General features: G+C 43.2%; 1 protein-coding gene across 1 annotated transcript in view; it reads right to left on the bottom strand.

The window, feature by feature from the left end:
* The window catches only part of adcy1b (adenylate cyclase 1b), a 199,651-nt gene that overhangs the window by 113,363 nt on the left and 62,536 nt on the right, over window positions 1–23,752 (bottom strand). Inside the window, exon 5 of the mRNA XM_060920370.1 lies at window positions 15,973–16,084. Coding sequence (XP_060776353.1) covers window positions 15,973–16,084 — 112 coding nt within the window. The remainder of the gene's footprint in view (window positions 1–15,972; window positions 16,085–23,752) is intronic.

Raw genomic sequence — 23,752 nt, 5'->3', positions numbered from 1 at the left:
CCTCCACTCTTCTGGGAAGGCTTTCCGCTAGATTTTGGAGTGTGTCTGCGGTGATTTGTGTTCATTCAACCTTAAGAGCATTAGTGAGGTCAGGCATTGATGTCAGGCAAGGAGGCCTGGGCCATGCTCTGCATTCCAGTTTGTCCCAAAGGTGTTCAGTGGGGTTGAGGTCAGGGCTCTGTGCAGGACACTCGAGTTCTTCTACTCCAACCTTGGCAAATCATGCCCTCATGGAGCTCACTTTGTGCACAGAGGCACAGGCAAATTGTAATACTACATCATATAAGGACATTCTATATAATTGTGTGCTTCCAAATTTGTGGCACCAGTTTGGGGAAGAACCACAGATGGGTGTGATGGTGAGGCATCCACATATAGTGGCCATATAGTGTACTTTAATGTACTTTTTTTGTCTATTATGTTATTCAAAAGGACCTCAAATGAGAAATTAATATCCAGAGTTCTGAATAATACTTAGAGTATCATTGGACACCACAAGGTTAGTGTGTACAACTGTATCTGAGAGCGTTAGCCTCTTTGAGGGTACTTGGTACTCCTTTGGTACATTAAAATACATTAGGACATTACATTAAATCTGATCTGTTAGAGTTTCATTTACAGTAAGTGCTTTATATGTAAGAGATCTAATATTCAGAAGCTTTTGATCGAAAGTGCTGGTTGTGCATTTGGTATGATCTCATTTCATGTTGGTTATATTCCTAGAACAAGCTTTCTGAGCTTTTAGCTTAGGGAACAGATACTGCTTAAGCAACTACCACCTAAAATGCAAAAACACTGCTCAGTGCTTTTGTCAGATCCAGGAGAATCAGCATATTTATCCAACATTCTGTTCCTTAGACTCAAACAAGTCTGATTCACTCTGGCACTTCAACCAATCGCACTTTTGTGCAGATCGGATTACAGAACCCTGTCCTGAGCTCATCATCATCATCATCCTTGGACTGGAGCCAGATTAATTATATTATTATCAGCATGGCTACAGCTCTGACTAAAGCACTTGTAATCCACCGCTTTGCTGCACTCACTGGAGAAAAACAATTCGGTTAATGTGGCATCACTGGTTAAGTCCTGACACCATGCACTGAAAAAAAGACTAAATGCAATTAGTTGTGCTAAGATTCTCTTTGTCTTATTAGATCTATCAGGAGCTTCAGGTTGAAGGGTACGCTGTTGTTCTGAAACAGCGCAGGCTTTCTAACAAGTACTCTGCATTCTGCTACACCAGAGTGTGCTGGATTCTCAAATCTGATTGGTCAGATGGAGAGAGTGTTGAATAATTTATCGTGTTGACAATAAATTATCTCACAAATTAGACACAAAGCACATAATGCAATTATCCAACCATTATCCATAACTGCTTATCCCGTGCAGGGTCATGGGCAAGCTGGAGCCTATCCCAGCTGACTATGGGCAAGAGGCAGGGTACACCCTGGACAAGTCACCAGATCACCACAGGGCTGACACATATGCTACGTTCACACTGCAAGGCTTAATGCTCAATTCCGATTTTTTTGTGAAATCCGATTTTTTTGTGAGGTCGTTCACATTAACAAATATATGCGACTTGTATGCGATCCTCAGTATGAACGAAAAGCGACCTAAAAGTGTTCCGCATGCGCATTGCAGGATACGACGACGTCGCACGCAGTGAGCATGGCCAGTGTTTACGGAAGTAAAACCGCCCGGTTGCGGTATGACCCATCCAATCTAGCTTGAATAGCTGTATCCCCCCAAATGGAAATCAGCTCCCTAACCTCTGCGTCCTTCCATTGAGAAGATTCAGAACCTTCACAGCCCGAAGCGTCCCTCGCATTGATGTCATGCGCAGGGGCGCAGATACGTTTTTTGAACTGGGGGGGACAAAAAACTGGGGGGGACAAAGCTGCCAGCAAACCAACCCCAACCCCGATATGCCTGTCAAACTTGTTGTGGGTTACCATAGCAACCAAGCTCGAGCTCGCAACCTGTGCAGTCTGCGCAGCTCAACCAACCGAATATCAGTCTTTGTTTTATGTGAGTTGTTGCAACTATGTATACACTGCTGTGCACCTCAATAAACCGAATGGTAATTAGTCTTTTGATTTTTCCGTGAGGTTTGCCTTATGCAAAGAAAGACAGCATAGACGTTTTTTCCTCCCTATAAGTGGGGGGGGACCGAACGAGGTGAATTTAAATCTGGGTGGGACGAATCCCACCCGTCCCACCCTCTATCTGCGCCCGTGATTATGCGCCATGTTGTTGTAACTTTTTTTGAGAGACCCGCCGCCTACTTCAGCGCAGAATAGTGACGTTTGTGGCTTGTTGATGATGTGTAAGTCGGATGAATGCGACCTGGCAGTTCAGACTGAAGTCGCATAAGGAAAGAGCGGATAGGAATCGGAATTAGGACCACATATCCAAATGGCCTGGGTCGGATTTGAAAAAATCGGATCTGTGTCGTTCATATTGTCAATAAAAGATCGGATACAGGTCACATATGGGCGAAAAGATCGGATTTGAGTCACTTCAGCCTGCAGTGTGAACGTAGCCATAGAGGCAAACAACCATTTACTCTCACCTATGGTCAATTTAGAGCCACCAATTAGCCTAACCTGCATGTCTTTGGACTGTGGGGGAAACCAGAGCACCTGGAGGAAACCCAAGCAGACACGGGGAGAACATGCAAACTCCACACAGAAAGTTCCCCATTGGCCACTGGGCTCGAACCCGGACCTTCTTGCTGTGAGGCAAGAGTGTTAACCACTACACCACCGTGCCACCCCAAACTAATTACAGGTAGGAACTAAAGTTGCAAGTGGGCAATTGGAGAAATTTCAGACCAGACATGCTATAGGATTGAGCCAAGGGATCACTGTTTGAAATTGCTGCTTTACTGTGTCAAACCTAACTTGCATAGAATTGAGAAAGTCTAAATTAAAACGTGACTTGTCGCATTGGCGATTGTCACAGAAATTAAAACAAGCACTCTTTATAAATAACTAATTAATTTGCGTCAAATCCAAACCCGCCACAAATCTTGGAGCTACCATGAATCCGCAATCCGAGCTGGTCCAGACATGATCTCACTCTGACTCACCTGCCTATTGAACTCAACAGGTTCTTGTAAAATTACAGTACATTACATTAAAGGCACTGAGGAGATGTTCTTATCCAGAGCAACATATAATATACCCAGAGCAGCCTGCCTTGCTCAAGGGCACTTCAACCATTCCTGATGGTCCAGGGAATTGAACCAATGACTTTTTGATCCTAACGCTGCTTCCCTAACCATTAGGCCATGGCTTCTTACTAAAGTCTGTGTAGTTATACCAGTTCCTTCACTGCCTGTGAGGTTTTATGAGTCCAATGTGCATTTCTGAGTATTCTTTTCATTCTTTCTTTCTTTTTTTCCAGCTTTGTGTTTCTGTCATCCATTTTTGATTCTGTTTGACCTTGGTTATGGCTCATTGACTATGGGTTTGTCTGCTAATTTGGATTGTTAATACACTACAACCCCACTATAATGAACTCCTTGGGGGACATCCAAATAGTTTGTTATACCGAAAAGTTCGTAATACTGAAAGGGAGCCACTTGTCACACCAAGCACTCACTCGTACATAAAACAAGAGCAACTGTGTTTAATTTATATTCATGCTTAATTCACGTACATATTTACGAAGTAAAGGAAATAAGTCACACTCGCCAGTGTTTGCTCGCCATATCTTCTTTCTTTTCAGCCCATCATATTAACTGCAGTTATGGACGAAGTCTCGGAGCTCTTTTTCTTTAAAAGTTGACATTGAATTTTTTGAAATACCAAATTCTTTAGACAAATTTGTTGTTTTCTCACCACTCTTTAGACAACCCAGGATATGAAGTTTGTCTTCGATGGTGACATGTCGAACTGCTACTCACATGCATGTAATTACCATGCACCTGTTCCGGATTAGAGTGCAATCACAGCACACACTTATAACAACTCTCAGTACACACAGGCCTTGTGAAGTATATCCGTTGTACCTTGTGTCTCACATTACCAAGCCTTTTGTACCACTGTGTTGATACTCTGGTTTCTGACTCTGTTTTGTATTTTGCCCTTTGTCTCCGCCTTTGATATCCTGTCTGTGCCTCTCCTGACCATTGCCTGTTTCTCGACTCTGATTTTTGATCTCTGATTTGGATCTGTTTGCAAGCGCGTTTTGAAATAAAACTCTTCCAGTGATTAACATCCATCTATCACCTGCATTTTCTGACAGACAGAAAGTATCTTACGTTTACGAATAGTCATGACAACAGTGCTTACAGAGTAAAGACTCGAGTAAAACTGCTTTTACCTCATAAAATAAAGTCCTTTTAAGGGATTTTTTGGAGTCAGTGATCACTGTTCTCGATAACTGTTAGTGATCAACACCCAAGCGAGGCCCGTTAAGCCTTTGTTTTATGGCGTTAACATGTATCGTTAACTTGACTGCAGACTTGATTACTTATTGCTTCTCTCTGGTGGGAAGAAGAGTGCATGGCTCAGCGATTTTTTTTTTTGAAGACTCTGACTCATTATCATTAAAGGCGGGGGACAAGAACTTAGCCCATGTTTACATTAGACCGTATCAGCGGATCATCAGATTAACGTTTTTAAAACGATTAGTGTGCACACAGCAACACCAATACACGATTTGCGTGCACACAGCAACACCAATACACGGATACGCTCGGCTCCGCAGGCATCCTGCGCTCCAAATCACTCCGCCCTGAACAGCGAGTGCCCTCTGGAGGGTGCGCACTCCGGCCTTGCGCAGCTCACAGAGCGTGCGAGTGGAGCGCACGAGCAATGATTTGGGACTGAGCCGCTGTGTGTGTGATCCCAGCGCATATCACTTACCACTTGCAAGTGGAAGGATGGCAAGCCTAAAGACAATCATAACTACACAATGGGCAGTATTTGCATCAGTATTTGCAGTATTTTCATACTTTTATACTCTTTAATGAAAGGTGATACAAGGCGGAAGTCCGCGCCGTTTTTCAGCAGTCGCGTCACATGACCAACGCCAGCGAATCAGGAAGGTGGATGTCACAGTGACGTTGTCCAATGACGACGCCAGCTAGAGCTCAGCACAGCGTATCCGCGTATCCGCGTATTCTCAATGTTTACACAGCACCGGAGCTGACACAATCTGGATTGAATATGTGGACCCTGGCGGATTCCCGTTTCCAGGCGGTTTAATGTAAACGGACAGTGCATCCGCGAAGAAAACGAGACAGATACGGTCTAATGTAAACTTGGCCTTAGTTTGTTATGTGCGAAAGTTCGTAGTAAAAGACTTCAGTAACATACAAATCCACTAAAATGCAATTACTCAAGTATTTTCCACACACGGAGAAATATTCTTTATTATTGAGTAATAAACATACTTCTCTTAGGTTTTTTCTTTTTTTCCTTCCTAAAATGGGATGATGGACAACGTGTCATTAAAAGACAATTTGTTTATACCTATCTAAATATAATAGTTCAGTCCTCGGTGTGTGAAAAGGGAACATAACCCCATTTGAGTCCTTTTTATCTCATGTTACACCAAGAGCAGGTGCAGTTAAACATGAAAGAGCCGACACACAAAACTACATACGCTTATGTGCCCTCTGTACAGAAAATAAATGCCTCTTTAGTCAGCTGGTGAGTCGGCGGTGTATTCCAATTTCCTTGCAAGATGACACGCAAAAAGCTGAAGTAACCCTGTTACATGTACCATTGTGAAACAGGACTATAATTTTAAAGGCAATGAATAAAACCGAGGCCTTCATTCGAGCATAAGAAATGCATGACTTTCACTGTAAAGAAATCATTATCTCATAAAATACAAATGAGGAAACCCTTTACGACTTCTAATTATTTCATTACTGGGTCCATACTGCCGAAATAAGTCATGGTTTGTGGTCCTGTGAGGACGTAGATGGTGTTGGGAGAAGGGTCCTTATCGTCCTCGGTAGTCGATAGTTCATCTGAGGTGTAGCAAATCTCATTTCATGCAAAATTAGGAAGCAATCACATTGTGTCTCAAAAGTGCTCCACAGTCCACAGTTATAGATGTCAGATGAAGAAGTTGTTACTCTGTACCCTCCCACAAAAAGCCTAATGGTTAGAGATGCAGCTTTGAGACCAAAAGGTCACTGGTTTGATTCCCTGGACCAGCAGGAATAGCTGATGTGTCCTTGAGCAAGGCACCTAACCCCCAACTGCTCTCCAGGCTGCTCTGGGTATGTTGTAAGTCTCTCTAAGGCCCTGTCCACACGGCAACGGATTCAGGTGAATCTGATAAAATTGTTTATCGTTTCGGCCTGGTGTCCACACGACACCGGCGTTTTGGGTGCCCCAAAACGATATTTTTTGAGAACGGGTTCCAGAGTGGAAAAATCTGGCAACGGCGCCATTGCGAAGTCGTCTGGATGAGTAGAACAGATTTGTTTACGATGACGTCACAACCACATGACTAGAACAAGCAGCACTCTCGCTGTTTTGTATGAACCACTGCATTGCATTCACTTTTGTATACAGCTTTTCTTTTAAATAAACAAGTAACTGAACCATTTCTTGAATTTCTTTTTTCATTGGATAAGACTGCTTTTCAAAATGTTCACACACAATATAAAAAGTTATATAAATTATATAAAAATGCTTTTCAAAATGTTCACACACAATAAGAAAATTAAGTTATATAAAACTATGCGCACTAATAAAACTAATTTGTACACACAGAAGGCACGATTTCCTCGCGTAGTCGCAGCCATCTTCTTCTTGTTGTTGTGTGTTTGTTCCTGTGAGTGCAGGTAGAAGAAGGGGTTTATGCGCATGCGTCCTACTTCTTCTATTGTTCTGGTGTCTCCGATGGGACCGTCTTACAGCGCACGTAGAGGTGTGGCATGTGTATTGCATCGTTTTCAGCAAGCGTTGCGTTGCCATATGTACCTGATATTTTACTGATCCGTTGCCCATGTGGACGCGATATTTTTTTAATAAAATCTCGTTGCCGTTGTCATGTGGATGTAGCCTATGAGTGTCTGTTAAATGTTAATGTAATAACACTGAAGGAAAAATTGGCCAATTCTGTTAAATATACGGTAAAATGGCATTATGAGTTAATTACATGATGTAAATATGTTTACAGCAGTGGTCTTCATGCATACTGAATCATGAATCTGCTTTTATTACTGTGAATACGACACATTTTATTTCTACTTTCAATAGTAAAACTGAAAGATTTTGAGTGTATTCATGAAATTAATTACCATGAGTTGGCCGAGTGGTTAGCATGTCCACCTCTCGACCAGGAGTCCTACTCACGGTCGGATCATACCAAAGACCATCATAAAAATGATACCTACTACCATCTGGCAAGGCACGCTGCAATGCAGATGTGAGTGGGGAAGTCAAACTCTCCTGGTTACCATAGGACCAGCCTCCCACTGTAACCCTAGCTGTATAGGCGAGAGGCCGAGGGCTATCGATACAGAGATCGGTGCCACACCCATATGCCTTAAAGAGCTGGTTAGTACTGGGACAGGAGACTGCCTGGGAAAACCAGATTCTGGCATGAGAGGGACTCTGATGGTGGTGTAGTGGTTAGCGCTGTCGCCTCACAGCAAGAAGGTCCTGGGTTCGAGCCCCGGGGCCGGCGAGGGCCTTTCTGTGTGGAGTTTGCATGTTCTCCCTGTGTCCGCGTGGGTTTCCTCCGGGTGCTCCGGTTTCCCCCACAGTCCAAAGACATGCAGGTTAGGTTAACTGGTGACTCTAAATTGACCGTAGATGTGAGTGTGAATGGTTGTCTGTGTCTATGTGTCAGCCCTGTGATGACCTGGCGACTTGTCCAGGGTGTACCCTGCCTTTCGCCCGTAGTCAGCTGGGATAGGCTCCAGCTTGCCTGCGACCCTGTAGAAGGATAAAGCGGCTAGAGATAATGAGATGAGATGAGAAATTATCTCAGATGTTTAGGCCATTGTGGAATCTTCTTCTTCTGCAATCAAATCTTTGGTCATTAACATGGTCAAGTGCTCAATTCTCTTTTATAAGCATGGTAAATGAATGGGATTGTCCTCCTGATGGATTGACAAGGTGCCTTGGAGGAGGAGTCCAGTTCGCACCAGGAAACACCTGAGGTCACTCAGGAATTAGTGCTTGGAATCTGATTTACAACAGTAAACACTTGGCGTTCCCCAGGAATACATGCTTGACCCCCTGAGGTCACCCAGTGATGAGTCCTTGGAATCTTGGATATTTTGGCCTTTCTTTTGGTTCGTTGTCACCAGTGGTGACAACAGGGTGAAACCCCTAAACCTTATTGCTCAAGAAAGGGCAAAGAATGTCTTGGAAAATTATCCAAATTATTTCAGAGAATCATTACGCGAGCAGTATTTAACCTCTGCAAGTCTTACAGAACTATCCTCATCTGATTGTTGAAAGCTGGTCAATGACTTCAGCTAATCAAGTCGTGATGTCTAGGGTGAAGAGAAAGCTACTCTGGAGAAGAAGGCTATTTGCGCCTGATTAACCACAAACAGTATAATTAACAGTGGGATCACCCAATCATGTTATGATTTCTAACAGGCGAAACCATTTCAAGAAGAAGTAATACATCATCAGAAGCTTTTTCCAGAACATTACAGGCATTTAGCAGATGCTCTTATCCAGAGTGACATACAGCATACCCAGAGCAGCCTAGGGAACAGTTGCAGATACTAGGGGTGCAATGCAGTCTATCTGTGCCACAAACCACTAAAATCAAATAAAATAAAATAAAATAAATGGCAGCATTGTCAAAAAGCTCTGTGAATTCCTGCGCTGACAGTTCCTCAACCTCAGCTACATCACTCCAGTTCATAATAGGCCTCAATTAGATCGCATTTTTTTTATCCCATTCGGTTATTATTTTTGTTTTTCTAACTACTTTAATAAACTATATTTCCCAAAATACTGTGCAAACAAACATGTAGCCTAATTTAAACCACTGGGACCATGACCAGGCAGTTACTAAGGATTCTGTAAACGCAGCACACAGCAACATATGCTCATTGTACACAGTTTTTGTTTGTCCCACAAGCTTCATTTTTTTGTTATGGACCACAGTGTGGGCGGCACGGTGGTGTAGTGGTTAGCGCTGTCGCCTCACAGCAAGAAGGTCCGGGTTCGAGCCCCGTGGCCGGCAAGGGCCTTTCTGTGCGGAGTTTGCATGTTCTCCCCGTGTCCGCGTGGGTTTCCTCCGGGTGCTCCGGTTTCCCCCACAGTCCAAAGACATGCAGGTTAGGTTAACTGGTGACTCTAAATTGAGCATAGGTGTGAATGTGAGTGTGAATGGTTGTCTGTGTCTATGTGTCAGCCCTGTGATGACCTGGCGACTTGTCCAGGGTGTACCCCGCCTTTCGCCCGTAGTCAGCTGGGATAGGCTCCAGCTTGCCTGCGACCCTGTAGAACAGGATAAAGCAGCTACAGATGATGAGATGAGATGAGATGAGATGAGATGAGATGAGACCACAGTGTACCAGTGTCAGTGCACTAGGGTTGGGTACCAAAACTCGGTACAGGTATGGCACCGGGGCGAACATCAACGGTAGTAATCAGTCCAAAATACAACATGAATTTCGGTGCCTCATTCTGGTGCCACAAAATACACAGCTGCGCCCTCTGGTGTTCACTGTTAACAGCGGCACCATATTCAGTAGGCCTACACACTCAGCAGGCAGAAAGGTCGAGATGTCTCAAGCAAAACGTTCCAAAGTATGGTTACATTTTACAAGAAAGGATGCTGAAACTTCCACGTGCAACAAACGTTTGAGGACATTTTCGTGCAAAAGCGGGAGCACGTCAAATTTAATGAAACATTTGGTCACACATGGAATCCATCTAAAGGCCGAAGCTTGCACCGTTTTTGACAGCCTCCGTGAACGTGACCCTATAGCAAGTACATCGGAAGCATCCAACGTGGGAGTCCCTATGCCCAGCCCAAGCGATGGAGCTCCCAGCCCAGCTAGCATGGACATACTGGATGATGATAATAGCAGTATTTGCTCTTCAAGTGAGTATTTTTTTTTAACACTGCTAAACAATTGATGCATGCTAATTCCTATTGTTAAATGTAGGCGTAAATGTTTCGAGTAGCACAGATGCAGTCTCACAGCTTGTGTGAAAATGCATTTGTCAGGCTGGCAGGTTAGGTAAGTCATATTTGATGAGCAAGTGTTGTACACGTTAAGAAGGCACAACGAATCAATCGCATTAAATGCGTTCAACTCTGGTTGTAAGCCTATGAAATGTTGCCGTTTAGTCGGTAGCAAAAAACAGCTTAGCATATGAATAACGATAGTCCTAAATGCGGAGTTTATGAGAACAGCATTACGTGGTATGTTCAAAATAAATGAATGAATTAATTGATATTTTAAATGGATTTATATTTTGTGGTCTTTCTAGTTACGCCTTTTATTTCATGGAACATTTGGCATTTCATTATCCTGTTCCATGTGCACTGGCATTGCTAGTCATTAGAATAAGTTAAAGTACTGTACAGTTGTGTACAATTGTTGAAGTACAGTACAATGTGAATTTGTTTTCTTTTATCTTTTTTATTTATTATTTAAGGGATTTAAAGCAGGGCTTTGAACCAGAATTTTTTTCCTGTTGGTTCGTTCCTAATAGAAACGGAATTTTAACGTTTCCGGTTTTGGGTTCCACCATTAAATAGACGTTCCCGAACCGGTTAGAACAAAAAAATTTCGTTCCCGGAACGGTTAATTACGTTCCCTGTCAGCGGTTTAACAAATGGCTATAAAATTATGTCTCTGTCTCATCCAGCTTAAGCCAAATGTAGGCTAATTCTATTACACCCTTCATTAAATAAGACAAGAAATAATTCAAAACAATTATTATTTCAAATGTTGGCGATTTGGATTCTCAGTATGTCTTCCCATCTACACAAACAGAAAAAGTGCCAAAAATGAAAGAGAATTCGTTTAGTGTGTTACCAAAGGCTAGTCAGGCCCTATAGAGGGTTACCGCATGACGTCACCGCGCCGCGAGATTTTGTTAGGCGCCATATTGGAAGACCAAGTACACATCTATGCAAGTACATACAGTAAATCCTCTAATACTGGCCTGTATTCCATTACTGGCTGGGACTCTAATATTGGCCGGTCTCGCTGTCGGAGGAGGTAAATAATGGCCGGACTCTAATACAGGCCGGGGCTATAACCAACGATGTTTCTGAGATCATAGTGGCCTTACACAATCGTTCCGATCTGAAAGACAGTTGTGATTAGTGGCGCCGTCAGGCGTATGGCCGTACGCACTAGGCGTACCTTGGGGAGAGAGAGATTTTTTTTAATTATAATTGTTACCTGAATGCTTTGGCAATGCAACATAATTTGAGAAAGAGAGAGAGAGAGAGAGAGACGTGTGTGTGCCGGCGCATTTGTGTGCTTCAGGAGTGGGCGGGGTGTGCGTGACCAAGAAAGCTCATTGGTCAATGCAGATATACTTTTCTTGCACCACTGAGATTCTCTCCAGTTTTGAGAAACGGAGACAGACAATCGTCAGTAGTCAGAGCTTGTGCGAGAATTTATTGAGAAGCGAGTCAAAAATGAGTAAACGAACCCTGAAACAAACGAGCTTGTTTCAGACTTTTACGAAAAAGTCCAAAAGCAGTGATCCAGGGGTGTCATCTGCTTGCCAGTCCTCTCCAGTATCAGCTAGTAACACGGCACCGGCAGCTTCCACTCCTCCGCAACCGAGCAGCAGTACGCTGCAGCTGGATGCTAGCTCAGTTCCTTTGAGGGAATTGCCTTCATCTACCTCTGAGTTTGAAACTAGCCATACATCCAGTGAATTTCATATAAGAACACCTACATCTCCCCATGTCCCTTACGATCAGAAGTAGATGGTTGCTCCACCTTGCTGACAAATGAGCCATCAGATAGCTTTACTAATGAGCCACGAGTCAGCCCGCTATCACTGACGTCAGATTTATCAGACATAGGTCAACTTCAACCAGATGCCTTAAAATGTGCACCGGACTCTGTAAAGCTCAATGTCCTACAGAACCGCTTCAAACCAGACAGAGGGTGGGTGGCTCCTTCTACTCTGATTTTCGGTAAACTCAGAAAAATACCCGAGGAGTTTTTCAGCGAGTCTCTGTACCCCACGTTGCGCTACAGTGTGTGTCAGAGTCGTGCGTGCGGTAGTGCTGAGCAAGTTCACTAGATTCTAATCGAGGCTATAAAGAGTTTATTGTTTATTGTCGTGTGTAGTTCACATATGTTGTTCAAATATCAGCCTGTGTTCATGGAAGGCTATTGTTCAATTTCAAGTTAAAGTTCTATCGTTGTTTTGTGTATAAGCCTATAGATCGACTCTTCATAGAAACTGCAGCACGCAAGCGTTTTTTTTTTTTTTTTTTTTTGGGGGGGGGGGGGGGGGGGGATTACACCGCTAGTGCGTACCTTACAATTCAACCCTGCAGGCGCCCCTGATTGTGATTACCGGTAGGTCTGGTGGTAACCAGGCAACCAAGCATCAACTTGACAAATAGACACAAAATCTCGTTTTTATTCATTCCACTGGTAGTCTGTTTTGCTCAAATAGAAATAGAGGCCTGCCTCTAATTCTGGCCTCCTTCCAATAATGGCCTGGACCAAGATGCACTTGAGTGAAATAAAGGCCCCGGCCTATATTAGAGGATTTACGGTACATTCATAAAACAAACTACACCTGAAATGTAGCCAGGGCCGGTTCTGCCCTAATCTGGACCCGGGTGCAACATCGCGCAACCCCCCCACAAAAAAAAAAACAGTCTAAATCAGGACAACCATCACATAACTATAACTATAAACATTTTATATCAACTATTTTAACTAAATGGGCTATAATAAATAAGCCTGCACGCAGCCACGGCGGGCTGCCTTAAAAAGTAACCATTTGTCCTACCTTAAAACTCGTTTTGCATTTTCTGCCTCCTTTTTTGTATTTTCGACCCTCCGTTTATTTTCTTTCCTTTTCTGAAAACCCGATTTGTGTCCAGACATTTTGTTCTGCTACCAACGAACTAACTCGTCAGGTCTCGTCTCTCGAGCCCGCGATGATTCCCGTGGGAGGGGCAACAACTGATACATTTTTACAAACAGCCAATAGGGAGGTTGCATCGTTCAGGCTCTTCTTTGCTCAGACACTCAGTAATGCACTTACTCACTTATTATCATGTGGAGACATGATAGTAGTCCACCTTCCCGCTCTCTCCATTCAGTCAGCGAACGTCACACAGGAAGTGAACCCCAGCGGGTCATAGAAACTTGCGCAGGAGAAGAATGACTATTTGTAGGCTACAGAAACTTTGAGGAACGAAATAAAAACCGGTATTAACCGGTTACCATTATTTTTAATAAGTGTTTCTGTTCCGGAACATAAAAAATAATAAAGTTTCTGGTTTCGTTTCTGTTCCATGTGAAATAGAAAAAGTTCCCGGTTTTCGTTTTTGTTCCTTGAACCGGTTCAAAGCCCTGATTTAAAGTAATCTGTTGTTGTTCAATTTGACCTTGGACTTTGCCTTAGGAATAAAAAGTCATTGCTTCATTACAAATTCTGTGTGAGTGTGCTGCTTTTTTTTTTTTTTTTGAAAGTACCGATTTAAATACCGTTTAGGAACCGGCACCGTTTTGAAAGTATCGATTTGGCACCGGTATCGAATGAAACCCTTTCAATACCCAACCCTACAGTGCACACCTCTAATCTCAACCTGATATCCTGGGAATCTTTACAAGAAAAAAGAGGAATACTGTCCCTCCTGATCGTATCTGCATTTCTATAATTTTAGAACGCATTATCTGTTTGTTCTAAATTAATGTATTTGTATTCAGGTGCATCTCTAACCACTGGTCTTGTCTGATATATATGGCCAGTGAAATCCAGTTATGAATCTTGGATCAGGAAGGCATTCCTGGCCATTGTGGAATCTCCTTATTGTTCTTCTTCTGCCACTAAGGCCCTGTCCACACGGCAACGGATTCAGGTGAATCTGATAAAATTGTTTATCGTTTCGGCCTGGCGTCCACACGGCACTGGCGTTTTGGGTGCCCCAAAACGAAATCTTTTGAGAACGGGTTCCAGAGTGGAAAAATCTGGCAACGGCCCCGTTGCGAAGTCGTCTGGATGAGTAGAACGGATTTGTTTATGATGACGTCACAACCACATGACTGTCAGTGCTTCACGCTGGGTAGAAGTGTAACGAACTCGATGCGAGTTGTCAACAAATCCTATAACTTGGTTCATGAAACACGCTTACAAAATATTTTCACTGTGAATATTTATTGTGTAATGGTGCAAAGTGAGAGAGAGAGAGAGAGAGAGAGAGAGAGAAAATAGCCCTTAGGGCAGAGTCTTTAGTCCAAACATTGCAGAAGCAGTACCAAACTGTGCACCGCCCGTGCGCTTTCCAAAAACAAAAACAATCCTGCCAGCAAAAATAGGAAAAAAAAAGGAGCGATCTCACCTCTTCAGATGTTGGTTTAAGTCCGACAATACATTCCTCAAAAAGGGCGTAGAAGAACAAAGTAATCCATCAACGTGTAGCATTCAATTTATTCCGGACCATTAAAGAATTCTGGAGGATATCAGAATGTTGGCGTACCGGCTTCCATCTACCCCCATTCATTCCTCTTTCTGCGTCTTTTGTTTTACGCTACTGATTAATAATCAAAACTTTATGCGGCTAATGCTACAGAAGAAGGGGTTTATGTACATGCGTCTACTTCTTCTATTGTTCTGGTGTCTCCGATGGGACCGTCTTACAGCGCACGTAGAGGTGTGGCATGTGTATTGCATCATTTTCAGCAAGCGTTGCGTTGCCATATGTACCTGAAATTTTACTGATCCGTTGCCCATGTGGATGCGATATTTAAAAAAAAAATCTCATTGCCGTTGTCGTGTGGATGTAGCCTAAGTCTTTGATCATTAACATGGTCAATTGCTCAATTCTCCTTGACAGGCATGGCAAATTAATGGGATTGTCCTCCTGATGGATTGACAAGGTGCCGTGGAGGGGAAGGAGTCCAGTTTGCACCAGGAAACACATTGGGTCACTCAGGAATTAGTGCTTGGAATCTGATGTACAAAAATAAACATCCAGGGGTTCCCTAAGAATACATTCTTGGCCCCCTGAGGTCACCCAGGGATTCGTGATTAAAACCTGAGGTCACCCAGGGATGAGTGCTCAGCCCCCTGACATCATGCATGGATGTGTGCTTGGCCCCCTGAGGTCACCCAGGGATTCGTGATTGACCCCTGAGGTCACCCAGGGATTTGTGATTGACCCCTGAGGTCACCCAGGGATTTGTGATTGACCCCTGAGGTCATCCAAGGACGAGTGTTTGGAATCTGATTTGCAACAGGAAACACCTGGAGTTCCCCAAGTATGGGTGCTTGACCCCCTGGGATCACCCAGGGATCAGTGCTTGGCCCCCTGAGGTCACCTACAGAACAGTGCTTGGCCCACTTTTCTTTTCACTCTACATGAGTTCTCTGTATCCAGATATCTACTTAGACAACTTCTCCTGATATTGCTATGTAAATGACATCCAACTTATCATCATATACTGTATGAAGGGGATGTGATTTTTTTTTTTCCCATAGGGGACAATCTACACCAAGGCACATTGAAGCTGCTCTGTTGGCTCAGTGGCCTGATACTTTACTGCCACTGTATGTGATTTGAGTAAATGTATAAATGATATTCCTATCGTTTATTATTATTTGATACGATTTTGAGACCTCAGAAGCATCACCAAGAAACCTAAAATCGCTTTTCTCCTTCTGCAACAAGGCAATTTAAAAACTTTCTCCCACTCTTTGTAAAACTTTTTTTTTGGCTCTATCTATCCTCCTGTCACTCTCGCCCATCGAGGTGTTAAGTTGCCATGGTGTTAGAGCAAGGTGTGTAATGACTCACCGTGGCAAGCTCGTCGAACTTTCCAAAGAGCTCGTTGAGCAGCTTCACCAACTCCTGAGCCGTGCACTGTGATGCCAGACTGGTGAAGCCCACGATGTCTGCAAACAGGATGCTGCAGGAATGAAGATAGGGGGAAGACAGAGAAAAGAGAGAGGATTTGTATGTTCCGGAGCGTCAAAGCTTTATGTTCACATTCCGTTTAACCCACAATATCACAAAACTCTTATCAAACCAACTGAAATGATGGAGACGATGAAGACAGAAACAGGATTACACAGCATTATTTGTCTTATTGTGCCTAGTTTGAGAAATTTTCAGTCTCTTCCACAGAAGGTGTCTTTACTGTTACAGGAATTATTTTGTGCAGATTTTTCTACACTTAACCATTTCTGTAATGTTTCCTAAAGTCATTTTACCAGAACGTGAAACATTCTATTTTAACATAGAATTAAAATTTAAACATTCTAAACGTTTTATTTGAACTTGATTGTATTTATGTCACTATATCACATCACTGGCTTTTACATCTCTTTAAATGCCCATCTGCAGATGGTCCAATCCCACAGAAGAGCCACTGTAGCACAAACTGCTGAGAAAGTTAATGCTGGCTAAAATAGAAAGGAGTCAGCATTAACTTTTTAGCAGTTTGTGCTCTTCTGTGGGATTGGACCATATGGGCTAGCCTTCATGTCCCATGCTAATCAATGAGCCTTTGACACCCATGACCCTGTCACCGGTTCACTGGTTGTCCTTTGGATCCTTGGACCACTTTTGGTAGGTACTAACCACTGCATACTGGGAACACCCCACAAGATGTGCCATTTTGGAGATGCTCAGACCATCTAGCCATCACAACTTGGCCCGCAGTGACAACTGACTTGCTGAGTGATGCCATCCGTTGGCCATTTGAGTGGCTCTTCTACATGCCATCTGGTGGTGTGCCACTGACCCTGTTGGATTCATGTGCCACATTGCACCGAAAAGCATCCTGCTGCCAGCGCCTTGATGGTGATGTCCTATTTAACCCATAGCTGGAACCCAGGCAGGTGCTACCACTCAGGGTCAGAGCGGGTCAGTAGCTCAGATCCTTACACTTGCCCGTTTTTCCTGCTTCCAACCCATCAACTTCAAAAACTGACTGTTCTCTTTCTTGCTACCTCATACCGTATATCCCACCCCTTGACAGGTGCCATTGTAATGAGATAATCAATGTTATTTACGTCTTCACCTGTCAGTGGTTTTAGCTGATCGGTTTATATCTCCAAATGCCTGATACATTATGTTCCAAATCATGTTTTAAGATCGTCTAGTGTTCGCCTTCTCCATATTTCATGTCAATCCATTATCTGTAACCGCTTATCCTGTGCAGGGTTGTGGGCAAGCTGGAGCCTATCCCAGCTGACTACGGGCGAAAGGCGGGGTACACCCTGGACAAGTCGCCAGGTCATCACAGGGCTGACACATAGAGGCAAACAACCATTCACACTCACATTCACACCTACGGTCAGTTTAGAGTCACCAGTTAACCTAACCTGCATGTCTTTGGACTGTGGGGGAAACCGGAGCACCCGGAGGAAACCCACACGGACACGGAGAGAACATGCAGACTCCACACAGAAAGGCCCCTGTCGGCCACTGGGCTCGAACCCAGAACCTTCTTGCTGTGAGGTGACAGTGCAGCACAATGCCGCCCATGCACCAAAGATCTGGAAAACGTTAATTTGAAAAATAGTTGCACTATTTAGGCTAGTTGTCTATCAGTGATTTAATAAATAAATACATACATAAATATGTGGGTGGCACGGTGGTGTAGTGGTTAGCGCTGTCGCCTCACAGCAAGAAGGTCCGGGTTCGAGCCCTGGGGCCGGCGAGGGCCTTTCTGTGTGGAGTTTGCATGTTCTCCCCGTGTCCACGTGGGTTTCCTCCGGGTGCTCCGGTTTCCCCCACAGTCCAAAGGCATGCAGGTTAGGTTAACTGGGGACTCTAAATTGACCGTAGGTGTGAATGTGAGTGTGAATGGTTGTCTGTGTCTATGTGTCAGCCCTGTGATGACCTGGCGACTTGTCCAGGGTGTACCCCGCCTTTCGCCCGTAGTCAGCTGGGATAGGCTCCAGCTTGCCTGCGACCCTGTAGAACAGGATAAAGCGGCTAGAGATAATGAGATGAAATACATAAATAAGCAAACTGGCAAAGCAATTCATTGACTTTAGCTTACTACATTAGCATTACTTTTTTATAATTCTGTACTTCATATTCTTGTTTTACATATTTTTGTATTATATACAACTATATTTCTATTTTTCAGTCACTACATTTTTATTATTTGACCAGACATAGTCTTTACAACCCTAAAAGAATTTAAAAATAAATAAATCAATATGCCTTCATGTCGGCATGGTGGTGTAGTGGTTAGTGCTGTCGCCTCACAGCAAGAAGGTCCGGGTTCGAGCCCCGTGGCCAGCGAGGGCCTTTCTGTGTGGAGTTTGCATGTTCTCCCCATGTCTGCGTGGGTTCCCTCCGGGTGCTCCGGTTTCCCCCACAGTCCAAAGACATGCAGGTTAGGTTAACTGGTGACTCTAAATTGAGCGTAGGTGTGAATGTGAGTGTGAATGGTTGTCTGTGTCTATGTGTCAGCCCTGTGATGACCTGGCGACTTGTCCAGGGTGTACCCCGCCTTTCGCCCGTAGTCAGCTGGGATAGGCTCCAGCTTGCCTGCGACCCTGTAGAAGGATAAAGCGGCTAGAGATAATGAGATGAGATGAAATGAGATGTCTCCATGTCAGGGAAGGGTTCTGTATGACGGCAATCTGTAATCTGTATGACAGTAAATCTATATGACATTAATCTGTAATCTGGGGTGTTTGGATGCTTCTTCACTCTCACGTGTTCATGCAGGTTCGTTCATGATGGAGTAATGGGATGCTGATGTCCCAGAGTCAGCTCCTAGCTGTGGAACCTTCTAGAGCTTCATTTTGGTTACGCTCTTATAGCTAGATCTGCTTGAGTCCCTGCACACGGTTCCCAGTAAACACCCATTTAAACCGTTGTCAGACAAAACATCAGATAAAACTCTTTTCTCTCTTGGTCCTGATGTCAGATCTGCCCAATTCATCCTGCTGATTTACTTCTGCTTGGAGCTCAGGGAGGATTTTTTTTTCCTCACACTAAGTGGGTTTCCACTGCAGCTTTTAAAAAGTCAACAAAACACAATTGCGAATGGTTTGTGTTTCTACGGAGTGATGTTTTGTGATTAAAGCTGCGTCATTCGCGTTCCTCTCACGATAGTCATTTCGATTAAACATGGCGACGGATCTCCGAGACCTGATAAGTGTTGCCACGGTGATTTCGATTGTATGTCTCAATTTTGCAAAATGGTGAGTCAGCAGAAAAACGTCATACCACATGCGAGGGTATAAAGTTTTTTGCAATATTTGAGGGTTTGGGGTTTTGTTTTTTTGAAATTCAAATTGCATTTTTTCAAACTGCACATGAAGCGTTAAGGTTAATGGAAACAGTGGGATGGACTTGTGGTTTCCTGATAACATGAGAAGCAGTATTTCCTTTTGTCTTATTAGGTACAAGAGTAAGAAAACAGAGGCTGGTGAGAAAATGGTGATTTATAGCTACTATAACATTTTTTGCAGACGTTTCAGAAAATGAAACATAACGATAGACCAGGGGCGATTTCTCAGAGACAACAAGGGAAGCCGAGCTTCACCTAAAATTCTCTCCCCAAACTGCGGCATCTACGACGTTTAATTCTCATTAAAACAATAACTTGCATAACATAATATATGCCCAAGATTGTATTTATGTTCATAACTATCCTGTAACTTATTTGAGTGATGTCTGACGAACTTGCAGTTCGCTACGAGAATCACCTTTGCTGCCAGGCTGTAACCTTTCTTATTTCAATGGGCTCTATGGACTGGCAGCAGTGTTGCCAGATTGGGCGGTTTTAAGTGCATTTTGGCGGGTTTTGAACATATTTTGGGATGGAAAACGTCAGCAGTATCTGGCAACACTGACTGGCAGCCGGGTATCCGTTGCAGTCTATGAGACGGCTCTGAACAGCCAATTTCGGCTAGTTGTTATTGGTTAAAATTGACAAAATCGTCACTTCCAGGGAAGCTGGGCTTCTCTGGGACTAAATGAGACAGTGGGAGGGACAAGAAGCCGGGCTGATAAAGGATTATTGGAGGTAGTGTTTGAAAGACATGAGGAGGGCGGTACTTCGGCGAGGAACACGGACGTATGATCAGTCCCTAGCGGATGTCGAGAAAGTGCAGTCGTGTGCCAAAGTGCTGTCCGAATTTCTTTTCATATAAACGGTTCTTCTCATTGATGTCTCTGTACATTACTCTGTAAATAAATGTAAATATTACTCGTTGTGCTCCGTTAACTTTCATCCATTCTATCAGTTTGATCATTCATGAATTCACTCGTTTATTTCATTTGTAGTTCAATCTGGTTGTAGGCTAGCTTGAGCCTTATTGGGATCTGCAGTGCTAGCTGCTAACAGAAATTGGTGAAGTCTCTGGAAAGCACAACCAGCTAGTATGACAGGGTCACAGACCATTTTCTGGAAAAGGAGCGGAGGGCAGAATTTGTGTATAAATAGTGTTAATGTTCATGAATGTGAAGTGTGTATATTGTTCAGTAATGTTAAGAGAATGGTGGGCTCTGTGTTATAGGTTATACCTGGGTATAATATTCAAGGTTCTGTGTGTTGCATAGCCTACCTGGTTATGAATTTCCAGACTGTGTTGCAGAAGATGTTCAAGGATGTGTTGCACAGCTGGGTGTTGTGTTAAAGACTCTGTGTTGCATATCAGGGTATGATGTTCAAGGCTCTTCGTTGAATAGCCAGTGATTTTTGGATGTTTGATATTTTTGATTAAGGATATGAGGCACTAGCCTGGCAAGCCAGACTATAACATGAAATGTACAAGCAAAAATACTTTCTGCCACTAGGTAGGGTTGTCTAGTTCACTATGCTAATGGGGCACACCTTTCTATGCTTTGATATCCGGCCTACAGGTTTTACGATGAATGCGTAAAATGGGCTTCCCCTGTTTTAAAAACCAGCAGCCGCCACTGCGATAGACGGATTAAAAGTATAACGTCGTCACGTTCTTAATAAATGAAAAATTGCAACTGTTGAACAACTGCTGTGGTGTAAAAGGATGAAAACACTATTTCGCCGTGCTGTTCTAGGAAAATAATCCCCTTCAGAGTGATATCAGTAACTCTCCTTCATCACCCCACCTTGGTGGTTATTTTCCTATCAGCACTGCATGAGGGGTACATTCGTGTTATTTCACTCAATAAATGCAGCTCAGCTAACACTAAAGACTCCACACTTCAGAATGAAGAGCTGCAGAAGAAGACAGTATTATTAGTGAAAAAATACACACTTTTTGGTCACACTTGCAGCAAACGCTCTGAAGAACTTGAATAACAAGTGCTGCCAGGCAAAACGAACCTTGCCCGGCAGCACTTATTTTAGTGCTTTTGATACTAATGGCATTTTACAAGTGTTCCCGCTTCACCTTTCAAAGTCAGCTAAGATAAAACATCATAGCAGCTATCTTGGACGATGCATGATGTTGCTATGGTGTTGACCTAATAGCTATTTCAGGGGTGGGGGAGGAGAGTGTAATATTTTATTGTAATAATGAAAGTCCATATGAGACTTCTAATATGTTGATAATGGTAAACATCTGGCTATCGTTAACCATTTTAAAGTTATAGCCCTTTGAAAGCCCATGACCTTGAGTTTGACCTTTCAAGGTCAAAGATCATGGTGCCAAATGAAAGCCCATATGGCATTTCCTATAAGTTGATAATGGTAAATACCTGTCTACTATCAACCATTTTCAAGTTACAGCCCTCTGAAAATCCGTGACCTTGAGTTTGACCTTTCAGTTTCACTCAAGGTCAAAGATCATGGTGCCAAATGAAAGGCCATATGGGAGTTCCTATACGCTCATAATAGTAAACATCTGTCTATCGGCAACCGTTTTTGAGTTATAATGGAAAATGTTATTTTGACCAATGACCTTGACCCCCCCGACCTTTAACCCCCAACTGCTACAGAGACTGTCCAAGCTACCCCATCATGCAGCATATGGTTGGAAGCAGAATTGAAAGATGCACATTCTGGTTTCGGTTTGAAGTCAAAATTATGAAACTGATGAAAGTTATTGCAAAAAAATTATTTTTACATTTCTGGTGCCCTTGACCCGATTAGACCCAAATTTTAATCAGGTAATCTACAGACCATTGCCCACCTACCCTGAAAATTTGAAGTTAATCAGTACAACAGTCTAGATGCTAGATTGTTAACAGACAGACACACAAACGAACAAACAAACAAACCGCACTGACTCCGTCGTGGGCGAGGTAACCATACAAATAATAAAATAGCCCTGTTCCACAACTGTAGTAATCCATATTATGTCAAGAACCGCTCAGCTAAGTAACGAGAAACGACATCCATCATTACTTTAAGACATGAAGTGTCTTTTAATGAATAATTAATAAAAAATAAAGAAAAATCACTGCACTCGAAAGTGTGCCCAAACTTTTGACTGGTACTGTATGTAGCTTCAAAAGCTAATAATGTATTGATTAGAGTGAAAATTGGTTGTTTGAATAATGTTCAGCTTCGTATTAGCTTTGTTGGCAGATTAGCAAAGCAAGCTAACTGTACTAGCTCCACCCACCCAGCAGAGGCACCAACTGTCTATTTACCTTCGTGATGTCTTAGTTGGGCACGGTGGTGTAGTGGTTAGCGCTGTCGCCTCACAGCAAGAAGGTCCTGGGTTCGAGCCCCGTGGCCGGCGAGGGCCTTTCTGTGTGGAGTTTGCATGTTCTCCCCGTGTCCGCGTGGGTTTCCTCCGGGTGCTCCGGTTTCCCCCACAGTCCAAAGACATGCAGGTTAGGTTAACTGGTGACTCTAAATTGACCGTAGGTGTGAATGTGAGTGTGAATGGTTGTCTGTGTCTATGTGTCAGCCCTGTGATGACCTGGCGACTTGTCCAGGGTGTACCCCGCCTTTCGCCCGTAGTCAGCTGGGATAGGCTCCAGCTTGCCTGCGACCCTGTAGAAGGATAAAGCGGCTAGAGATAATGAGATGAGATGAGATGAGATGTCTTGGTTGTTTATGACTGAATGACACGAAACCACAGTTTTCATACACTTTTCTTCTGGAACAAATTGTGGCCAGGAACTACAGTTCTAAGTGGGGAACTGAAAAAATGTCGCGCCACATCTGCCATACGATTGGTCTGAGGAATCATTCCAGTGAAATGTTTTAGATTTGTCGCACAGTCCAAATGTTGCAGCTGAAATCACGGCGCCATGCCATACATAGAAAACGAATGTTGGTCCGCCATTTTGTTTTGTGCTTGTTTGAGGGTAGGGGAACTCGAAAGGCTCAAATGTTGAGTTCTTGAGTGTTATTATTAGTGTTATTGCTGTTTGAGCCATTCATTGGTTTTATATGATTTATAGTGTCTAGCTAATATAAACTAGATTAAGTGGCTAAATCCCTCATAACTTTTAACTGGTACTGTATATCTAGAAGTTCACATATATTTGGCACTCACAGATATGTAACATTGGATTGTTTATCCATAATAAATAAATGATCAAGGATGATATTTTTGTCTCATTTTTTTAAACTGGGATCTTTTTATCTCCTTTTAGGACTTGTGTGAAACTCACATGATGCTTTAGATCATATGAATACAGAAATCGAGAAAATTCTGAAGGG

The sequence above is a fragment of the Neoarius graeffei genome, chromosome 1 (genome assembly GCF_027579695.1).
Source record: "Neoarius graeffei isolate fNeoGra1 chromosome 1, fNeoGra1.pri, whole genome shotgun sequence".
NCBI lineage: Eukaryota > Metazoa > Chordata > Actinopteri > Siluriformes > Ariidae > Neoarius > Neoarius graeffei.
Note: the sequence above shows the minus strand (reverse complement) of the source record. Positions and strands in the feature narration are given on the sequence as shown.